The sequence below is a fragment of the Mercenaria mercenaria genome, chromosome 2, assembly GCF_021730395.1.
Source record: "Mercenaria mercenaria strain notata chromosome 2, MADL_Memer_1, whole genome shotgun sequence".
NCBI lineage: Eukaryota > Metazoa > Mollusca > Bivalvia > Venerida > Veneridae > Mercenaria > Mercenaria mercenaria.
In genome coordinates, this window is record NC_069362.1 from 97,603,036 (window position 1) to 97,627,296 (window position 24,261).

At 36.3% G+C, this 24,261-nt stretch overlaps 2 protein-coding genes across 4 annotated transcripts in view; one reads left to right on the forward strand and one right to left on the reverse strand.

Annotated features, from left to right (window-relative positions):
* The window catches only part of LOC123564663 (zinc finger protein OZF-like), a 229,379-nt gene that overhangs the window by 40,824 nt on the left and 164,294 nt on the right, over positions 1 to 24,261 (reverse strand). The gene's annotated exons all lie outside the window — the stretch shown is intronic.
* The window catches only part of LOC123564652 (neurotrypsin-like), a 36,575-nt gene continuing 29,233 nt past the window's right edge, over positions 16,920 to 24,261 (forward strand). Inside the window, exons 1-4 of the mRNA XM_045358389.2 lie at positions 16,920 to 17,074; positions 17,457 to 17,551; positions 18,023 to 18,207; positions 22,652 to 22,786. Of these exons, the coding sequence (XP_045214324.2) occupies positions 17,009 to 17,074; positions 17,457 to 17,551; positions 18,023 to 18,207; positions 22,652 to 22,786 (481 nt within the window). The 5' untranslated portion in view covers positions 16,920 to 17,008. The remainder of the gene's footprint in view (positions 17,075 to 17,456; positions 17,552 to 18,022; positions 18,208 to 22,651; positions 22,787 to 24,261) is intronic.

Here is a 24,261-nt window from a genome sequence, read left to right on the forward strand (position 1 = left end):
AGTCACGTCGGGCAGGAGGGAAAAGCGGCATCTCACCAGAAAGAAGAAGCAGAGATGCTAACTCAGCAGTAGGTATCTCACCGTCGGAATCTGTGGTAGTAGGAGTGGCAGTATAAATTTCTGGTTCCTTCGTCACATCATTTGGTAGGAAAACTGAGGAAGATAATCTTGGCAGAGAGACAGTAGGAAGGAAAAGTCCTGAAGCGCTGTCCATGGAAGAAATGACTTCGGTCTTCTTGCCAGAAACAGATGATGATGAAACAGTGGAAGTTACAGACTTCTGTCTAACTGATGAAGTACGGGGTGTTGTTCCAGATGAAGAAGAGCACACGGTTGTTGTAGTAGTAACTGTAGAAGTAGCTGTGGTCAGTAGCCCAGTAGTACCAGAAGTTGAGAAGACGGCAGATATGGATGAACAGACAGAAGGAGACGTTGTACAATAAGATGACTGAGTGGTTCCAGAGGATGATGAGGATGTAGTTGATGGAGAAGACATCGTCATACTTGAAGAAGTCGATCCTGAGAGAGCAGTGGTTGAAGTGCTTGAAGAAAGGGGACGGATGAACACACAGAAGACGTTACACAAGAAGATGACTGTGTGGTACCAGACGATGATGTGGACGCAGCTGATGAAGAAGACATTGTTGTACCCGTGGCAGTTGTTCCTGTGAGAGCAGTAGTTAAAGTACTAGATGTAGTGATGGATGAAGTGTTGGTTGCTGTAGAGGTCGTAGTGGTGGCATCAGGAGACTCACTGAAACTGTAGTCCAGGTCCGGCTCATGCAAAGGAGAAAGAAGAGTCGGCATAGACAGCATTGGTGATGTGAAGGATAATGCAGGTGAAAAACGCTAGCCTTTTTCTAGGTGGGCTGGAGCTCAAGTCTGCCGGCTTCCAACGGTTGACCTCAGTTTTTATCACCGTCATCCCATCGAGTCCAACCGCCTTGAGGATCTTGCCCACTTCCGGTGTTACTTCAGATGTCGACCACTGCTTGGGCTGGAGGTTTGGTATCTCCCTGATCGCTCCCATAACTCTCATCAGTCTGTCCCGGCACCTTTGCTCCGCACTTTCCAGGGTAAGACGATGATGCAGCCCACTTCCACCATATGCAACTACCTTGGAAACGAAGCCTCCAATTTCCACTGACTGGACCGTCCAAATCTCAGGCTTTGTTGGAGAGTAAGATCCAGCCTCTGGCTTACTGACTTCAGTGGTGCTGTATCTTACTGTAGAGTGGGGACCATGCTCTCCCAACCTCGCTGCCACTCGTCAGGTGTTCGAGCGTTACCCTTCAAATGCTGCTCCTTCATGATCAGGACGTTTGGGAGACTCGACAGGGACTCCTTTCATACATGTCCGGAAGGCCCTAGGTTCAACCGCTGCGTAGAACGCTTCTCCAACTGATGGAAAGTCATTTCCATGCTCTTTCGCCACAGCTCGATGCTTGGAGACAATGTGTGCACGCAGATCTATGGGTCTTCTAATTCTGGCAGAGCACCACGCACAGACGACCTCCAAAAAGCGATGAGGCTTACTCATAAAGTGGTTCCTCAAGCGGTCCTTTTTTGGGAAAACCCCTAGGCCACACGACCAGCAGTTGAGTACCATACTGAAAATATAGTGGTAAAAGAACTTTGTTACTTGGGCCATCCTTTACTCATTAAAGGATCCACATTGCATAGGCCTTTATGGTCACTGACTCTGTCATCCAAATGGTTAAGATTGGTATTATTGTTATGGATTCGCTGAACGTTTATTGACTGAAGTGTGCTACCGAAGCAGTTTCGCAGGAAACGAAAAATACGCGTCGCCTATAAACGTCGAAAGTATTTCCGCTGCGATAACTAATGATGTTAAGACTTGTATATATCATCTAAGAGTTTTATTGGTTACCTCATCTACCCAACCTATCACAACCGTGAGGTAATTAACAGTCTTACTTTTGCGCAACAAGTAAGACTAACACATGTATATTTCCAATATACATAAATGACACAGAACCCACCCTGGGCTCTGTTACTCATATATTCCAAATATATGAAACACAAAGGCGAATCCAACATCAGCCTTTAAATCACCGTACGCTACCAAGCGTATGAAACATAGGCGAGTTAAAACCATATCATTTAGAGCATATATATAAGAAAAATATAAGGCAACTAAAGCTTGCAACAGTAAATATCATCATTTTGTCTTCTGCCTCATGTCTGTTCAAGTAATCTGTTTCAAGTCTCGAATCCACCGTGGTAGATTTGTGCCTCGGTAGGGAAGAAGTCTGTCAATGTGTACCGCCTTCGGTACCATTTTAGTTGAAGTGCGAATCAGGTACGTCAAATCATCAAGTCGTCTCACCACTAGATACGGACCTTTCCAATTGTTTGTAAGTTTGTTACACACACCTGCTTCTAGTTGTATCATGCAACCAGACAGGCTGGTTTTCTTCTAGTCTCCTAGATTTGGCTTTGGAATCATAGTATTTCTTCCTGTATTTTGCTTGTTTTTTAAGTTTTCTTCTTGCTATGTTGTGACAATCACGAAGTGTGTCCTGTAGATCAGATACATACTCATTGCTATCTAATTCATCTATCTTTTCCATATCTGGTCTCCCAATAACAGCTTGGCCGGGTAAAATGACATTGCGTCCCAGTACCATCATATTATATTTGGTGAAATATTTGTAGTAGAATGCTCAGTAGCTCGGTAAGCCATCATCCCCTGTGGAAGATGAACGTCACTAGCTTTTGGTTCGACTGGCAGTATGCTGCCAACATAGTTGTAAGAGTTCTATTGAACCGTTCGACTGTACCATTGGCTTGCGGTCTGAAGCTGTAGTTCTTGTCTTATGAAGTTTAAACAGGTCACACATCTGTTTAAATAGGTTGGACTCAAAGTTCCTGCCTTGGTCTGTATGAAGTTGTAACGGTGTTCCAAAACCTGCATATGAATTCGTTAACAAACGCTTTTGCTACTGTAAGAGCTTCTTGATCTGGTAGGGCTACGGCCTCTGTCCATTTTGTGAATTCATCACACATCACCAAGACATACCTGTTTCCTTTCTCTGATATTACAAAGGGAAACCCAGTATGTCCATTGACACCTTTTCCATTGGACCACCTGTGATGCGCTTACCGAGAGGAGCCTTGTTTGATGCTCTGCTTGGTTTTCTTGCACTACATATGTCACAGCGTTGACAATAGTTTTGAACGTCGGTTTTCATTTCTGGCCAAAAGAAGTCTTGTTGTACTCTCTTCAGTGTAGGCTTTTGTCCTAAATGAGCTGCAGTAGGTATGTCATGGTTGAGTGTAATGACTTCATTTCTATACTTTTCAGGTACTATCAGCTGTATAGATTTCCTCTGAGCAGTTTCTATTGTACGGTATAACATACCTGCATTGATGAAAGTCTGTTCCATTGCGCCCATAATATTTTCGTATGTGGTGAAGCGTCTGATATGTCCCGCCAGGCAGGCTTGTCTTGTTGACTCTCTATTAAGTTGTAGATTGGACCAATGTCGTCATCATTGATCTGTTCCTGTCGTAGTGTTTGAGAATCCCACCCATCTAACAATTCTGGCATATGTTTTGTTTTCTGTCTGTGATCTAGTGACTACCCTCAGATGATTGCTGGGCCAAAGCATGGAAATCTGAGTCATTTGAGCATTGCTCGAGCTCTTCAATTTCTTTAATGTCTTTGGTTTAGCAGCATACTTATGACACACCTTGCATGGTACCCTCGATAGAGCATCGGCGTTTGAATGTTTCTTTCCCTTCCGGTGAACTATTGTAAGGTCATAAACACCTAGCTCTTGAATCCATCTTGCCATTTGTCCTGTAGGTGTCTTCAGGTTTTTCATCCAGCTTACAGCCGAATTGTCAGTACGCAAGAGAACCTTCGACCGTAAAGGTATGTATGAAATTTCTTGAGTGCTACAACAACTGCCAGCAATTCCTTTCTTGTTACGCAATATGCCCTTTCATGAACATTCAGACTTTTGCTCATATATGCTATTACTCGCTCGGTCCCATCATACTCTTGTGACAGCACGGCTCCTGATGCAAATTCACTAGAATCAGTGTCTAAAATAAATGGTTGTCCAAGTTTTGGATATGCTAATACAGGAGAAGTTGTAAGTGCTGCTTTCAGTCTTCTAAATGCTTCTTCAGCCTCATCTGACCATTGGTACTTTACATTTTTTCACAGAGTTTGTGCAAAGGTCTGGCAATTGAAGCAAAGTCATGAACAAAACGTCTATAATATGAGCATAAACCGAGAAAACTTCTCACTTGCTTTTTGCTTGTCGGGCGACTCCAGTCCTTTACAGCTTCAAGTTTGTCAGGATCTGTTTCAACACCTTCTCTGAAACTACATGACCAAGAAACTTGACACTTTTCTAAAGAACACGCATTTTGATGGTTTAAGCTTTAAATTGGCCTCTTCCAGTCTGTGGAAAACATGTTCCAACCTTCTAATTCCTCTTCAAATGTTTTTGCTGGAACAATGATATCGTCCATATATACCAAACACTCCTCCCAGTGAAGGCCTCTGAGAACGTTCTCCATCAGACGCTCAAATGTAGATGGCGAGTTGGCTAATCCGAATGGCATAACTGAAAACTGGTATAATCCAAGGCATGTAGAAAATGCTGTTTTGTGCATATCATCAGGGTCTAGTCCAACCTGCCAAAAACCACTATTCAAATCCATGCAACTGTACCACTTGGAACCTGAAAGAGCATCTAAACATTCATCAACACGGGGTATAGGGTACGCATCTTTAACGGTGACGTCATTCAGTTTTCTATAATCGACACAAAAGCGTGTTGAACCATCTTTCTTTGTTACTAAGACTATTGGAGAAGACCAGCTACTCGTCGAAGGCTCGATAACGCCTCTTTCTAACATTTTATTTACTTCTTGCTTTTCTATTTCTCTTTTGCCTAATGGTTGACGTCTTGGTGGTTGGCGTATAGGCGTTGCCGAACCTGTGTTAATTCTATGCTGTACAGATGTGTTCATTCCTAAGTCATCAGATGATTTTGCAAAAATATGTTGGTACCTTATCGGTAAGTCAGCAAGTTTCTCAGCCTGTTCTTCTGTCAGTTCTGTTTTACTTCTGTCAAAAAGATCTTGAAGGTACTCCGGCATTTTGTCTGGGCCTGTCTTTTCTTTGTCACTTAGATTTATATTTCTGTTGTTATATTTGGGTAACTCCTTTGTCTCATAGTATGATTCACAGATGCCAACAGGTACATTCTTTGGTATTCTAATTTCTGTGTCACTCGTATTTACCAGGAAACAAATTGGATTTCAGTATGGGGTTGTAGAACTCCTTCAACAGCTATAGTTGACTTCCCGTTTACCAGAGACTTAGATGCACACATAATAGCTAGATCAGCTAATGTACTGGCATTCTCTATTTCCACTAGCGCCTTGACAAGTGATGACGGTGGTATTGTGACTTCTTGGTACGTTATTACTCTGCATCGTGCTTCAGCTTGTCCACCTATCCAACAGCTAATGGGCGTTTGATCTGTGTATTAGTTGATTTCCTGTAATCAATATTGGAAGCATTGCGAAGAAGAAAATCTTGTCCAAGAATACCATCTGGGACTATATCACATATAATAATAGATGCCTGAAACCTTCCTTGACCTAACTCAAGCATTGCATTGATCTTTCCAAAAATTTCAATACCCTGACCATTTGCACCTTGCATAGTGTTGTTTATCTGACTAAGCTCTGGCCTCTTTCCAGACTCTATTGACATGTATACACGTCTTGAAAGCAGCGTAGCAGATGAACCATTATCAACCAACATATTAATTTGTTTACCAAACACGGAACAACATGTATAAAGACCATTGTCCCATATACCCGAATCAAGCAAATGTCCAACTCTCTTTTCTTTGTCTGTATACAAATTTATTACATCATTTGGGCCCTTTCATCATCCACTAACCATTGGCCACTCAAGCTAGCGGTCTGAAGTTTTCCGACTTCTGTCCACGTTTTGGGCAATCCCTTGCATAATGGTCCATACCCTTACATAAGAAACAACCAGAAAACCTTCGTTCATAACGGTCACCCTGCGTCTGTCATCTTTCTCATTCGTACCCACCTTCTCTATCTTTGTCTCCATTTTGTCAAGTCGACTCAGGATGTTTTGCATTGGTTCATTATCTCACCCTCTATAGTAATGTTGCTATTAGCCCCCTTTGTTGTTGAAAAAGTACTTGGCTTGCCAGTGTTTGTAATATTACGTACAGTTGACCTCTTTTTGTCATCAACTCCTAAGATTGATTCATATCTTTCTACAATTTCTACGGCTTGTTCAATTGTGTTGCAATTTCTGTCCATACATCTATACTTCAGATCAGGGCTTATATTCTTGTAAAGCTGATGAAGGGCAAGGGACTCTTGTGCCTCTGTTCCAAGGTCTGGGTAAGCTTTTCGTGCTAAAAGTCTCAAATCATCTCCGTAAGATGCGACAGTTTCTCCTAGATTACGCCTTCTAGTTTCAAATTTGGTTAAATATCTGGTCTGCTGTCTAGTACTTCCAAATCTTTCTGATAGTTTCTGCACCAAGACTACATACAGTCTTTGCTCTCTTGTTCGCAGTCCTAAATAAAACGTTCTTGCTGAACCCCTTTAAACAAGATGCCAAAGTAAGTGCTTTTTCTTCATCTGACCATTACCAAGGTCGGCACAATTTAAGAAATGTGAAAAATAACTTTCCCAATCTTCAGTACCATCATATTTCCAGGTTTAATTACAGGAAGATGTGACCTGGTTCTCTTTGAATTTTCTCTGCGGATAAGAACATCATTTTTCTCTATCTGGTTCATAACCATCATTGAAACCTCTGTAGTTACCTTCTTCAATGATACTAGGGCCACGTCTTACCTTCTGTTGTTGATTCACTCTACATGGTCTCTGTAAAGCCTGACCATCGTCGTCTTCACTTTCGTCAGAGTCACTATATTGCTGTCGGTTGTTTGTATACCTTGATGTGGTCCCACGTCTTCTCTGTCTTCTGTCAAGTGCAACTGTTTTTGTATCGTCAATATCGTTTAATATTGTCATCATGTTTGTCAAAGTTTACTTTGCGTCTAGTTCTGCGGTTTTCAACATTACTCTGTCGGTGTATTATGTACTGCTCATCATCTGGTTTTATCTCCACTTCCAGCTTTGTTACTATTGACATTGTTATCCTGCGGAACATTACTACTATTTCCTTGTCTAGTTAAATCTTGTACCTCATCATCTACGTCTGTATCTGATGCTGACGGCATAGTGTAGTAGGCCACTTGGTCCACTTCATTTGCACTGTCATCATTCTGTGTACGATCAGGTTATCGTCCCCATTCTCAAAATATTGAACTGTACTTCGGAATCGGAATCAGTCATGTTTGCTATTTACAAATATAAAAGAATAAATAGATTAGTAGTACTGTGTCAAGGGTCCTATGATACAGACAAATAAAAAAAAACTACCATTGCATAGGTCTTCGATTGCCAAACTAGTGTATCTGCATATGATGCCTCTTCATATGTCTAAAAGTAAAAAGGTATAGTTAATATACATCTTGAACTTCTATGGAGTTCGTGTCCAAATTCTTGACCATCTGGTATTCGCTCCATTCCACCAGGATGTGTTCGTCTCATGGATACCTTAAAAGAAAAGGTATCCCACTTCTGACACCAAGTTCTAAGGACCTACCCCCTGGGTAGTTGCACATCCTTATTAATCAGGATACCGATCTATTTAGTAATAACTGGTATTTGCACATCAACATCTACCCTTGATAAAGCATGCAAATACAAGTGTATGTTGCGATTAACACCAGATGCGTTGAAATATATACCTGGGACAACCTCTTTGGATGCGTCGATATTGGACAATCTCTGTAGATGCGTCAATATATATATCATATACCTTGGGATACCTTTTCGGTCCTATCTAGTCAGGATATCGGACCATAATGATAACCAGTATACATACATCACCATCAGTTTAGATGAAGTGCATATATACAGGTACTCCTTTCTGGTTTACATCAATACCTTCCAATTTACCACAGGAACTCGGATGAACGGTTAAAATAGCTCTTTAATATTGCGACATCATAATAATCGTGTTAACGCTTGTAAACATAACACAAAAGTACGTTCCAGAAGTTGACAATATGGCATCGTAGAAATGATATTACACCGGAGAAATAAATACATCGTCATAGATTAACAATGGAGGACCTAGGGCCCATGCAATGGGATCTTCTTCAGTCAAAGCAGTTATATATAGAATCTACATCAGTACAAAGCATTATAATATGTGAATATAAGTAGAATTACGGAGACCAATGCATCTCTTTGGTTCTGCCATAACGTGGTAGTTCAGACTAGGCATACTGCAAGGTTCGGTTTTTTCATGGTTTTGTATTTACTTCATAATATTGTTGTTGTTGTTGTTGTTCTGTAAGGCTAAAAGTGCCTATTCTATGAATTTGACTTTCTGCTCTTTAAAATAAAGTTAAGACTGCCTAATAAGTGTTTCTTTTACCTTGCTAAAGAACTTTTTATGTATTTCTTAATAGAAAATGTATTTCTGAATAGAAATGTCTCGTCTGTGAGTTTTACTTCTCAAGGTTTTACAGTTGAGAAGAAGATACCGACTGAACGCAGACACCCGTATTTATAGCCTTTGGAGTGCCAATGGCAACGGCTTTGACCAATGAAAATCCCGGCTTAAGACTAGGTAATGTGATACGCCCAAAGCAACAATTAACAATGAGAACAATAAAAGTGCATTACATTTCAGGCTCGAGTACTACAAGCACGGCTTAAAAGAAAAGCCACATAATTATACATGATATACATTATGAAATAACATATCGGACAAAAAGCCCGGGGCATTATATGCTAAGCGTAGTGATACATGTAGACGAAATTTGTTACGCTAACAATATAAAAGTACATACATAGTAAAATGTTAGAATTGATGTGAAATATCCGGCTTACATCAGGCTTTAAGTTATTTAAGCATAAATATGAATCCCTAAAAGTTTCATTCATAACAAAGATACATTCACGAAAAGCCGGACCCTAAAAAGGTAGAAGTAGTCCAAAGTTCCGTGTCCGCCATTTTTAAATACCGTAAATGGCACAAGGCAGCATCGTCAGAAATGTTCCAATACGTCTGTTAGATTAGTCTGATGTGGTAAAAATCTCTTCCTGTACGTGTCGGGGAGTAATTAATTTATTCGTTAGAAGAACCATCTGCCTCCTGTACTAATTATGACAAGAGTTACGTATCCTAATGTAGAGTACTCTCTCACAAGGAGAAATGTCAACAATGATGACATTCTAATTTTTATGAAGAATCTTTGTAGGAAACAGTCCATTTGAAGGAAAGTTACTTAGGTATGACGTATATAAACACTTTATATATTGAAAACAGTCCTTGTATTAAGTTAGATTACTCTAGTTCAGCAGTTACTTGTATGCTAAATGTTTATTTGTCACATAATTTCATGACGTTCATTTTGTAAGGGAGAATTCCATTACAGTATTATTTAGTATGGTTTGGACATACCAGTAGCTGTATCCGTACAAATAGTGAAAGGGTCTGTTCTGTAAGTCTTCTTGTACCAAATGTGAAGATTTTCGGGCATATTCATGTACAGCCTAACAAATACTGTCAATGAATAAATACATTACAATAACATTATATTGCAGGCAGGTAAACAAATAACCCATTTTCTCATTCAGTGCACATATCCGCAGCAGTCAATTTTCTCCGACTGTCCGATTCCAACTACCCGTTCAATGAAACATTATCCGCGTCCGCTATGCCCTTGCTAATTGTGACAAGAGAGTGTTTTTTTGTACACGCCCAAATAAAGAGAACAAAAGCACTTTACCCTTACCATGAATTAAAATAAATACCGTATTTGTTTCCGCCACTCGTGACAAGCTCTCTTGGTGAACAAAAACTGCATACACCATACAGATCAGCTCACGCGGAAAACCCACTTTCGTTTTTCCTCGAAGGAAAAGTCTTGCAAAGCGAGGAACCCCTCCGAGTACCGCCTTATTCTGACTCGGAGTACGATTGTTATAGTTTTATTACTTTAGCGGAATTTCGTCGAGTCACTTCGAGATATTACTTGACGGAACTCCGAGTCGAAATTATACAGGTAACACTATAATTATTTCCGGTATTTTATGGCCTCTCCGCGCGACTCCGAGTCTGTAATAAACAAGTTATCGGTCATTTCGAGTGACACAAGGTGATTTCACGAAACTCCGAGGCAGAATTTCCTTACCTTGATTGAATTTTTATATAATTAGCTTGTTCTTTTTACTGTTTAAAATATGTGAATTTTGATATTGAAATAGTTTCTAACCATACGAATTAGATGAAGCAGCACATTTATGTAAAATGGATTAAATTATTCATCATATATAATTAAATAAACTTTCAAATGACCGCCATTAAAGAAAAGTGATTTGTTAAATTTTGATATTAAAATAATTTCTGACGATGTGAATTAAATTTAGAAATAAAGTTATGTAAAATGCACTAATTTAAGCATATTTCATAACAAGATAAACTTTAAAATAACACCCGCTAAATTGTTAATTGTTAAGTATGATATTGAAATACTTTCTGACTATGCTTAATAAGAAATACTTTATATAAATTGGTCTAAATTTAAGAATTATATAAAACTAAACAAACTTTCAAATAACTAAAGTTAAAGAATAGTGATTTGTTAAATACTATATTGAAATAGTTTCTAACCGTGCAAATTAAATACAGAAACAGATTTATGTAAATTGAACTAAATTCAGAACTATATAAAACAAGATAAACTCTAAGATAATGGCCGTCAAAGAATAGCAATCTTTTTATCGAAACTTGTAGGAAAAATTATAAATTTTCATTATGAAAATGGTCTTTCATAATTGATTTGGAAGGAATTATAAAAAGGGCAAAAGAATTGCTGCCGTATTCACTAAAAAGTCATAAAATGTTTAAGTGAACAAAAAATCTTGTTATTATAATTATTCATTAATTACTTTGTTGTTTTTTAGCGTATTACTACGTAAAATACAATCATCTTGCTCCATCTGAAATCTGTCATCGAAGGTATTTGAAGACCCAATTAGATTTGTGTAGGTGTTATTTATTTGTCTCGGAGTCACTCGAAGGAATTCCGTCAAGTGACTCGGGAACAAAAGAAACCAATACAGGTGTGAACTGTGCTAATTGGATTTCATGTCGAGTCACTTCGAGGCTTTCCTTCGGGTGACTTCGCATAAATCCTCGGAGTCAGATAGCGAAATTCCTTGACGGAAACTGGTTGACTCGAAGAAACTACGAGTCGGAGCCTTGGTACTCGTTTTGGCCATCCTCCGAGGATCGAGTAGAATGGGTTTTCCGCGTGAGCTGATCTGTCCATGAGTTAACACAATTAACAGCGACACGAGAATCCCAATATGTTACGAAGGCAAGAAACACAAGAAAATGCATTTATTTTTTTAAGATTAAATTATCTCGTGCGCACGACATCTTATCTCGAGCGCACGACATCTTACCTCGAGCGCTACACATCTTATCTCGTGCGCACGACATCTTATCTCGAGCGCACGACATCTTATCTATATATATATATGAAAACCCTTTGTGTGGTTTCAGATCATCAGTAAAAACATACGACTGCCATTGTTTTAGCTTTTGTTTTGTTTATACATATTACAGTTTCACGTGTTTGCAGGACAGTAATTTAAATACACAAACTGATAAACTGATGACGCAAAGGAATAACTTTATGTCCTTGTCTAAAAAAAGGATTTAGTATGTAGGCTTCGCCTATGTATCAAAGAATTTCCCCGTTTCCCCTTAATTCATGCATGCAACTTTTCTGACAATGTGCGAATTGAAACTATCAGTCGAACTGCAATTTGTTGCTATTCTAACATGAAATAAGCATCATTAATTATGTTCTTTTAATTTTGAAGATAGGATTACCAATTATGTGCACTGCTCTCCCAAATGATGTGATAAACTTGTACTTGTGGGAAGTTTAAATAACATCTGAATAGGCGGGACCCTAATTATCTAGTTGTTCGTATGTTTTTACTGATGACCTAAATACACACAAAGGGCCTTAATATATATAGATAAGATGTCGTGCGCTCGAGATAAGATGTCGTGCGCCCGAGATAAGATGTCGTGCGCACGAGATAAGATGTCGATCGCCCGAGATAAGTTGTCATGCGCTCGAGATAAGATGTCGTGCGCTCGAGATAAGATGCCGTGCGCACGAGATAATTTAATCTTAAAAAAATAAATGCATGTCCTAAACATACCACCGTAAATATAAGCCTCAAACGATCAAATTTGTAAAATACTTGTTCATATACAGCGATGGCGCACTTCGGACAGTCCAGTATTTTACACATTGGATCGTTTTCATCTTATACAAGCACTTTACATAATAAAGTAAAAAACACAAATTATTTAAATTGTTTAATAAAGGATGCAAATAATGCACAAATTCGTCTATTCTGTTTACTTGTAAAATAATGGAAAATGTACGTCATAGAGAAAAAATGAAGAAACTGAGATAAAAATGTACATCATACACAACACTGAATATTGCAAATCTTCCACTTAGGTTTACTCTCGTGAAACCCTTTTTATAAAATGTTAACCTGCAAATCTTACTGAAACAAATGAGTTTACATTTTAAAGGAAATTTGCTTCATATATTATTGTTGATGCATCTTAAAATATTTACCCGAAGATTCCCTTAGCAATAAATTGCTAGTTGATAAGTGTGTAAATGGATACTATCTGATATTTGGACGTTTAATAAACATATGTCTGTCTTGTCAAACATCAAAATTACCAAACGTGTTATACGAACTATCATATCGAAGATTTATAAACTCTATTATGCAGCATCTGCGTTATTTTATATTCAGACAAACTTCGAAGTAATGAGTATATAACTGCCTGTAGTCAAATACGTTATTTCCGATGCTGTAAAGTTTCTCCCGTCGCGTACAAATTTTTAGCAAGACACCTTGTTAACTTATCTACTGAGATCTTCACACATTCTTCTGAAGTTTATTCGTTTTAATTAAAGTTTAAACATATTATATATATGTATGTATAAATATTATATTCACACAGATACAACAAGCTAATGTGAATACATTATATGTGAATATACAAAAAAAAAATGGCCAGAAGTTACTGAGGGCCCTTCCATTCATCTTAAGTAGGTGTACCTTTGCCTATAATAAATAATCACCTCTCGGAGAAGGCATCAGGGAATATACACTAACACCCTTGACAGTACAATATAATACATTACGGAAACATAGGTAAAACTCTTGTCATTTTTCTATTTATTCCGGAGTACAGATAAGAAAAATTAAACGGAGGACAGAATAAATTATCATAAATGAGAGGCTGTTTGAAACAAAATTAATTTGAAAAAAGTAAATTTGTGCAAAATTGCGAACTCGTGTATTTTAGCAAAACGTAGTGTAGCTTGATTTTGTTTTTATTTAGGTAGTTCTGCACGTTTGATAAACCGGAAGTAATGGCGCGGATAACGTAGAGTAAAGCCCGGATTCGGTATACGGAACTGAAAATCGTTTAATGAATAAATGGCAACCCGTGAACGGGAACGTTACTATAGAAGATAGGATATGATGTTAAAACAATTGACACGTTAAATAGTTGAAAATATGTGTCTTATAATTAGAGTATGACGTGAGGATCTCTTTAATCATGGGCAAATATCTCAATAACAAACACATGGTCCTATGCATTTTGTTCCACAATATTATAGACCATATGTTTATTTACAACTGTGAGAAGTGTCATTAAAATCTCCATAATCCCATTATCAAAACTTGAGCGAGTTTCAATTTTTTCAAATCCGTCTAGCAAAAAATCAAGCACACGACCCTATGTTTTTTATTTGCCCAATTTTCAGAGTATAATCTATTGTATACAGTTTTGAAAAATCAGGGTTTAATCAAATTCTACAAAACAGAAAGAAATTTTGATCCAAACATGCAGTACTACCTTAAAACACATATTGTTACCACAGTTGAGAACTCCGATCAAGAGTCTTTCTCTTGTGAAAAACCGGTGTCATATAATTCGAATTTAGAACGATGCATACCATTTATATTGCAGAAAACCAACTTTTATATATATCTTTGCTACATATGATTATTTGTAGTCCAACAGCTTAAGTCAGGAGCCTCGAGTATAAAACGCATACGGTAGTAATTGATGGCCAGTTTAATTGTTCACGACATAAATAATCGGTACTTTTCCCAAATAATGGATAACACATACATTTTTTTCTGTAAAGTGTTCCGGTATTCGATACAAAACTATTTTTAAAGATCTAGACACATTCTCCAGAAACAATTAAGATTATTTCATATCATGTTATTATTTACGCTAGCAAACACTCTAACATACTATTTCTTTTGACTTTATTCATTCATCCTTGGAATGAAATTGTGTCCCCAACAAAATGAATCAATTGGAACAATTGAAAATTAATAGGACAAACCGTAGCTTTAAAGCAATAAAATATTCATTCCATAGTCTTAACGAATATATAACTCCCTCAGTCGTCATAAATATTACTCTCTTAAAGAAGTAGAATACTGCTTATACAACCAGACAAATAAATATATCAATTATATTATTATCATTATTAGTATGTCTACTATCTGAATTGATAGATACAATATATGAATTATTATTCCCACTTGCCTTGTCGAAGTAGTCCTGAATTTAAGTAAAAATCTCGAAAATCCTGAAAGTCTTTTATGTTGCGTTTTAAGGTTATGTCATACGGTGACTTTTCCGCTATCAATGGCAGAAACACACAAGGTGCCCATCCGGGCATTATTTTACGCACAGTAAGGCACCTAGATAGAAACACCGACATTCCGTAAGCCAGTTTAATGATTCCCGCACATGAAAACATTTTCAAGCAAGCCATCAAACCCACAACGGTGAGATGCAAGTAATCCGAAGTCACCAATCTTAACCACTAGGCCACGGCTATCCAAACGTAAAGGCCAGTAAATATTGATGGTAATGATTCTGTGGGAAAATGTTAATTGTAAGAATAATCTTAATCTGTGAATATAACATATATGACTCTGTATATATCAAATGTCATATTTTAATAAAATGTTTCCCTTTTTCCCCACGAGCACAGATCAAATAACACTATTGAAACCTTTCTGTATAAGGGGGTTGCATGCCAAATCCCGAATTCTAAGATGATTACAACATTGAAAATATGGAGGTCGGTTACTCTAGCTTTAAGTTGTATTATGTCCAATAATCCTTGAAAAAAAGATGTTTTTGAGTAGGAGTTTTTATTAGCGTCCTAGACCCTTGTAGGAAGTGGTACCTTGGATGATTGTTTCAATGTAGAAGTCTAGTGAGCTTTTAGGATAAAACTGTATATTCTTATAAATAAGAAGGAAACAAATGTACACTCAAAAGGTGGTGCTCCCCTCCCCCACCTCCTGCTCTTATGCCTATGTGCACAGTATAAGTTACTGTTCTTACATTGACATAATGCAGTCAAAACTACACCTTACAGCTTTAATGCTTTCAATTAATCTTGCACTCTTCTTCAGCAGTGTTTCATATATCCTTAGGACTACCGGCACATTTTTATGCACTCTCGCCAGGCATACGTATGTTTTGACAACACAGAAAATGACGTCAGACGACCTTCAGCTTTTTCCGGAAGTAGAGAAAATGAAATTAAACAGGCTAAACTTGAAAACGAAAATCGCATTTGCATTGGTCAACAGTCAGGGTCACGCGCCGGGGTCACCCCGTCTAAATGTATGCGGGTGGACATATTTTTGCTAATGGGGAGTCAATTTGCAGCCCTTTCTAATGATTTGAAAATACCTGGGCTTTAGCATGACATGTCAGCTTTTCATCTACGAAAAAAATATTTGAACTCGGGATAAAGACAAATCCCATAGGGGTCCATAACGGAGAAAGGGTATATGGAGATTTTTGGAACTTCGTCAAATCGTTCAAAAGGTCCTTTTTGATGTTGTCTGAAAGTGTCATTATATGCCTCAAATGTAAGATATTTCCGTATTTGAGAGCTGCAGACCTAGACATTTCAGAAATATTTTCAAAATTAATTTCGTACAATAAATGTTGATTCTACGGACGCGTGAAAGGGCCATCAGACGATAATACGTTTTACTAAGTTACGGTAGCGGAAAGGACATAAGGTTGTTCGCGGGTTTCCTACGAAAATTTTGAAGTAATGAGATATAAGACTGATATCAGGTCTGTATGTACTAACATCTCCTTTCTTTCGTTTTGCGTAAAAATAAAATTGTTCCGAGACCACAGTTCCTTTGGGGAGCGCCCTCTGGCGGCACATGTATTTCTTATGGAAAATAACCGTTTTTCTGCCATAATCGCGGTGAAATTAATACAACGTCATTTTCCAGACTCTAGGTTATATGCAAGTCATGGCACCAATTGTTTAGACATAAAGGTTGGTACTTTGCATTCGAACCTGTGATACAATTGTTAGAAAAATGTAAGATTTATTATGTCTTTATAAAAAGATTAAACGTACTTAAAGTATCGTGATGACGAACACGAACATATTAAAATGTAACAAGTACTTTGGCGGCATAAATAAAAATAGCATCACTAACAAAGAGATCTTGTTTATAGCACTTCCTAAGTCATTCATATGCACTTACACATCAAGCATAACAATACAGCATGCTCTTGAGATGCATTTTACATTCGTAATGTCGGTCAATTAGACTGCATGATTGTTGAAGAACACTTAAGGAATATATCTTTTTTTATATATATACAAGTATTTTGTTTGTTTAGAACGCAGATGTATTTCTAAATACAACTTTTATTCGGTCATATACGGAATTAATTTTCACAATGCAGTTTGTTCTTCTATATTTACTCTATATTTTTCTGCTTCTGTTATTTTGTGAGGAAGCGCAGGTATGTGTAAAATTATAACTTGAAAAAATAATTAACTTTTCTTTGATATCTTTTCATTTTTGGACACAAACGTAACTTTTTGCCATTCGTATTTCAAATTGTACCGCTTAATAGGTACTACATTTTACTGTTTTCGTGCTGTCATTGTGCATTATTTAGTGTTTCATTTTTCATAAAACTACAAAATTTCGGTCATCAAACATTTCTCAGTGTGAAAAGAGACCGATGTGTAAAGAGTAACAGTTTCGCGTTTTATGGTATAATTGATTGTAAGGTGGCCGGTCACCGAATAAATTAGAATTATATGTCAGGCCAATCTGTTCATAAATGTGCGCATATATTTACAGTTAAAAGGAGATGATTTTAATCAGATCAATTTCAGGCTAATGCTGGCTTTAATGATAACACCAGCAGAAATGAAGTTTCTTTAAGAATACGGAGAGCACTGCGTCAAAATGGAGACATATATATGTCACGGTAGGCGTTATCTGTTGTATAGAACTTCCACTTTAACATTTACATAGAACCTAATAAATAAATGTGTATAGTATCACCCTTAAGAAAAGTTGTCGAAGAGGATCCTTACCTACTAATAGACATTAAAGAAGAAAGGCAATGTGTTACTCATCAGAAAGCTTTACTTAACTTTGTCCGGTATTTTTCAATGCTTTTTGTGTAATATATTTGTAATGCACAAGAACAGTTGATCGGTGAATTAATTTGTTTGTTTGTTTGTTTTGGGTTTAACGCCGTTTTTCAACAGTATTTCAGTTATGTAACGGCGGGCAGTTAACCTTACCGTTGTTTCTGGTTTTTGTACCAGTACAAACCTGTTCTCAGCAAGTATCTGCCAACTTCCCACGGCACATGTCTTAAGGAGAAGGTTTAGAAAGTGTACAGCTATTTCAATCACTAACAAACAGAAATTATTCTCTCTTTTTTTCGCAGAAGCTTTGCAGGATGTCCATACGGCTGGACAGCTGGTGACGGTGGATGTTATTATATGCCACTGCAGAAAGTGACAAGTCGAGATACAGCGATGCAGAAATGTTTAAAACTTGGAGCTCATTTGGTGACTGTCGAGTCGGAGAAAGAGAATGCGTTTCTTTCTTTAAAGTTCAAATATATAAGAGGTATATTTTTACATAATTATAAAGAGGCGAATATAAGCCAAATGATACACCTCTGCGAGTGACATTACTTTAATTATTTTGATACTTGTTATTAAGATTGGCAAAGTCTCTTGAAATACCAATTAGATAAACCTTCTTTGCTTAACTTTTCGAAATAGAAGATATGATTTAAAAAAAAAAACATGTCCGAATTGTAACGGTTTCTTTGTTACGCATGCATTGTCTGCAGAAAATGCTGGTCAAAGGGAAGCAGTGTTCGCTCGGTTGCAAAAAAGTGGTGAATTGGCTGATTGTATGAAGCATATAAAGCTATTATGTAAACATTTGCTCCTGTAGTTTTACATTTACTATCAATGCTTCATAAACTAAAAATATAATCTAAATTAAGTATCTCGTAATTTTAACTGAATAAAACTGAACTACCTATGAATTCCTGGTATTGATCGAAGGATTCTTATCTAATCCTTTAAATGCCACCAGTCACGGCAACTGACATTTGCTTGTTAATGAAAATTTGATCAAAATCAATATTTATTGCACGGAATACCGATTCGGGGGCGGATACTAGCTATGTTTTGGCGAATGCCACAAGTAACTGCTATTTAAAACACAAATTATACAACCATTGTGCAATGACCATGCCACAACCATTATTTTCTAATATTTGTGTAAAAAATTGTATCATATACGACAATCCGACTACAGATAAAAAAATCTAAAACGTGAATACTCTAGAGTCAACTTGCTAGAAATGACAATTTTCACTGTACATGCATTCTGTTTAAGGAAAAAACGGCCCATTACATAGAGTTAGATCTTAGATATGTATGTTTTCTAGTTTATTTTAATGAAATTGTGTAATTACCCCCTTTAATATGAAATCATTCAAAACACCGAGCATTTCTTTTGATTTTGATATAATCGTTGTTTTACGTGTGCATTTAATAACCACTGGACTATTTTAACAATCTGAACCGAAAGGCGGGTTTTAAATTGCGTGCGGCTTCGGAAGGAATTCATTTACTTCCAAAGTATCTTGATTGCGTAAAACATATAGGCAAAGACAGGAAATCCTAATGTCACAAGCTTGCATTTGAAGTGATCTTCAGCTAAATACTTGATAACCAATGCAGACATTTCACATATATAAAAATATAGCGGGTCTTATATCCATATCAGTGCTTAAGCATAGTATGTTTATGAAGTTTATACTAATGCCTAAATAACTTCTCTTGGTTTGGCAACACAAAATAGGAAAATATCTGAAATTTAAAAACCTCCAGTGAAAATCTAACCTGTTTAAGCGCTTTGTGAACATTTAAACGGCGAGAAGCTTCGAATATATATATATTACTTGACCAAAAACAGGTTAACCATATCTAAACCTGATAATGCCTCTACAGAAAACAGTATCTCAGCATTTTATGTATAGAAACTGTTAATATAAAGTCGCCGAAATGATTTGACCCAATACTGAACAAAACAGTATCACCCAACAAGATGTGTCACAATTTTCAGGCATTTTACGTGACTCTCCTTCTACCTTAAGATTACAATAACATTATTTATGTTATGTTAATTGGCGAAAAACTGAAAATAGTTCTTTATAATACCCGCTGTGCCGAAACAATTACTTTTTTCTGATTTTTTTTATTTCCATTGAAAAATGTTCTTTAATCACTTCTCGTTCTTGCCTTTGGATGTACACAATAACAGCAGAAAACCTTTTGTTATCTCGAAACACCTAATAACATTTTCCTAGTGAATGCATATCTTATGAAAAATAACTTTTCAGAAAGAAAAAACAACGACCAGGCTATATGGTACCGTACAATGTACGGTTATCCTGCACGAGTCATATACAGCAAGACAATCAAGTATAGACAGATAACAGTAATGCTGTAGAAATGTCACTTCTATTGCTTGAACTTGCATCAAGTCAACTGTATGAAATCACATTCATTTTCCCATTCACTTACAATCATTTGGTTGCTTTTACTGGCGGCAGCACATTTAGTTGTATGTCTTAGATCATATTCGCAAAGCATAACCTAAAACATTACATATTGTGTGCAATTTAGTCTTTTCTTCATTTCTGAAGAAATTTCGTGTGTTACTTTCAGCTGTGTTCTATTCGTTTTTGCGAGTTTCTGTTGCGCTTCGCAGCTCCTTATTATCCCCTCAATATTTCTTAGTCATTTCTGTTAAAACTATAGATAAGATATATTTCTGCAGTTTGATTTATCTAAGCATTTAAGTTATTCCTCAAAAGTTCATGATTTTCATTCTTTTCAATCTAACCTGTCCAAACAAAGCAGGCTAGCTTCCTGTGAACTGGAAAGTTAGTGTATGGTATCACAAAACTATTGTACATTGGTCGATAGCTTTAAAAGTTTTAAAACCTAAATGTTCTTTTGCTGCTTTCACGGACCGGATGACCAAAAATCTACATCAACGTTTTTATCATGAAGTATTAGTCGTATTAGCTCGTCTGATGTTTAAAAAAAAATCTACAAGGTATTGTCGTCACTTAATCGTCAACGTCGGCGTTGTTGAATTTTTTGTTTAGGTCCACCTTTTCTCAAAAAGTATGAGTTACAGCTTTGAAACTTTGCACACTTGTTTATCATCATTGGGGGACTATGTAGGCAAAGAATCATAACTCTGATAATCCTTTTTGTCTGAATTATGACCCTTTATGTATTAAGAAAATTTGAGTGTCTTGGTAATTTTGTTTACGTCCACTTTACTTGAATACTATAAAAACACTAGCTTGAATACTATAAAAACACTAGCTTTGAAACTTTGCAGGCTTGTCTAGCATCATTAAGTGAAAACTTAGGCCAAGAGTTCATTTTGTTTGAACTTGGCCTTTGTTTACTTAGAATATTTGAATTTCCTTTTATTTAGGTCCACGTTTCTTGAATTCTATAAGAGCTGTAGCTTTGAAAAATTTGTACACTTGTTTATTATCATTAGATTAGTAAGTAGATCAACAACCATGACTATATCTTGCATTTTGGCAGAATTATCGGCTTTTTTAACTTAAAAATCGGTTATTTTTGGATTGTTCTTTTTTTGTTTAAGTTCACTTTTCCTGAATACTTATTATAGCTTTGAAACTTCATACATTTTTGTCATCAATTAAGATTAATAAAAAAGCCAAGAACCATAACCCTTATCTTGCATATTGTCTAGCACTTGCAGACGAGCACCGCCTGCTCTTGATTGACTCTATTAGCACTTAATAAACAGAAAATTTATTTAATTTCACTAATTAGTATAAAATAGAAAAAAAATGTTTTCAGTGAGATATCGAAATATATCATCATATTAAAAATAATTCATCATTCTCACGAATGCTATATATAGAGGATATTTGTTTGTTTTAGTGTAAGATTGAAATATATTTCACCGAGTGAATACTATAATGCAATATTTTCACGAGTGGCGCAGCCACGAGTGAAAATGTAAATTATGGTGTTCACGAGTGAAATATATTTCCATCTTGCACTGAAACAAACAAATTTTCTATTTATTTTTATGCATTTTTAATGGTTTTAACCAAATTATATTCAGTTTGCCCGCGCAACGTCGCGTGCATCGCATCATAGCGTGATAATGTCGTGACGTCAGGATGTCTTTGTAGAAAAACTATAAATAGTTCTATTACGTTTTCTGATTTCTTTGACATTTTATTATGATAAAATGTAAATATTTATGATCCTTTTATTATTCTTATACATCTTTACCTTTACTGAAGAATAGTTTGCAAGGAATTTCATATCATTTATAAATCATATCATTTCGCATTCAAATGTAGTTCCGTACCAGTGAAAAATAAAAATGATATTTTCACTGTTTGAAACAGTGAAAATATCAATTTTATTTCACTGATAAATTTCAATATTTCACAGAAGAGTATAAAATAAATTTCGATACAACTCTGAAACAAACAAATATGCTCTATATAGTATATAGCGTTCATCCACCTGGACCTTGTAAAATATAGTTTTAGAAATTTCAAACTTGCAACTAAAGTGCCTTTATCATATTTGTTTTTTTCTTAACGCGTGTCTTTATGTGACGGCAATTCTAAGCAAGACATAGCAGATATATTAAAGAAAAATAAATACACTTATGGAGTTGTAAGTTATTAAAAGTATGATAAAAAGGTTTGCTCCTGATTTATATATATAAAAAAAGAATGTTGAATGATACGTTTTTTTTTAGTTACTACAGTGTAACTTTCAACCCTCTATGCTTATCATAAATTAACGTATTTTGCGTTTCATATGCAGAAAAATAACCTATTTGTTCCCCTATTTGGAGACTGCTAATAATTTTGAGTAGTTATCAATTTATTAGCTGGCTGATATCACGTGAAGACTTTCATGTTATGTAAACATGAATGACTTACTGAATAATTTTCTCTTTTGTGCAGACCCTATTTTAACTGGTGGAATCAAAACGTCCCAATGGGCATGGGAAAAAATCAGCGACAGACAACAAAATTCCAGAATAAATTACGGACATATAATTCAGGTTCCAATAACACACTTCTTCAACTGGTTTCCAGGTAGATTTTAGTTTTACATATATATATTGTAAATGTAAATGTTTTATTGTATCTCCCTAAAATTGAATATTGTAAATATCATTACCCTTGATACATCTGCACTCTGAAAAGCGCAAGGACATTCTGCTAAAAGCTGTAAGTAATTATAGATTGTTGAGATTTTAACCCGTCGCTTCACGTCTGAAGCTGTCAAGATAGGTAGATGCACACGAAGAAAGCACGATTTCAGACGCATGTTTTGCAAGGATTGCCTTGTACTTTGCTTTTACATTATACAAGTATACAAGAACTTCCGTCGAGTGGTCAAGGTTCGTGACTTCGAATTACCCGCTCCTCACCGCTGTGGGTTCGCAACCTTGCTTGGGTGTAGATTTCATGCAAGGAAGCCATTCATCTGACTTGAGGAAGATCGGTGTTTCTACCTAGGTGCCCTTTCGTATGTGAAAAGCTGGAAAGTCGCCATATGACCTATAATTGTGTTTGTGTTTTGTTAAACCTAACAAAAATACATGTATACTGTATATTGAATTTTATTTTATCATACTGAATAAAATTATTTCACTGTTATAAAATACTCAACAGTTGCTTGTGTAAACATGTACTATTGTGCGTTTTAGTCAACCTGGCGTGGCGGGTTTCGCGACCGTCCACTGAATTATTGTGCAGGATATGTAGTATATTCGGCAACCTGATTTCTGATTTAGTGGCCATCTACCTTAAATTGTAACCAGTGTAGCGTTGAATATTGCTCTATCTATTTTGCTCGTTTTTTGACATTACCATTATTTGCATAAGTCAGACATAACTCCGCCCCGCCAGGTCGAATAAAATGCACAATATGCCCCAGCGAAAACTTGATGTTTACAAACATGACTATAAATAGATTAAAATGGAGCATTGGGTGTTTTCATTTTTGCATTAGAAATTTAGGTTACTTCATGTGCTCTGAGACAACACGACAGAGAAATATCTAAAGCCGATATTGCAGATGAGAAAGGTTTAGCATCATATCAAATATGATATTAATCAAATGCATGCACTTAAGCGAATAATGGACATAATATTTATGTTATATAAAGACATATATGCAAATACAAACAACCATGGAAGAAAGAAACGAAAAAATGAAAACGAATAGGGGAAAAAAAAACAATATCTGAAAAAAAAATACTCATGAGGATTCAAACTCACAAAACGATCTGCTTATTTCCAGTTGGTTTTTGCATTTTAACCGACTGAGCTATGTTGCATTTTACTAATTGGAACGTTAAAATGAAACAAATACTAATATTTACTTGTCAAGTAATGTGCAAGCAGTTTATCAGTTATCATAAAATGGACTCGTCATCGCGTTTCGGCGGGAATCACGATATCGTCGGGGATTAGTACTTCATTAGTATTTCATAAAGTTGGCTGTCAAGCTTATCATTGGTTTACTATTAGCCAAAAAATGAACAAATTGAAACTTCTTGTTT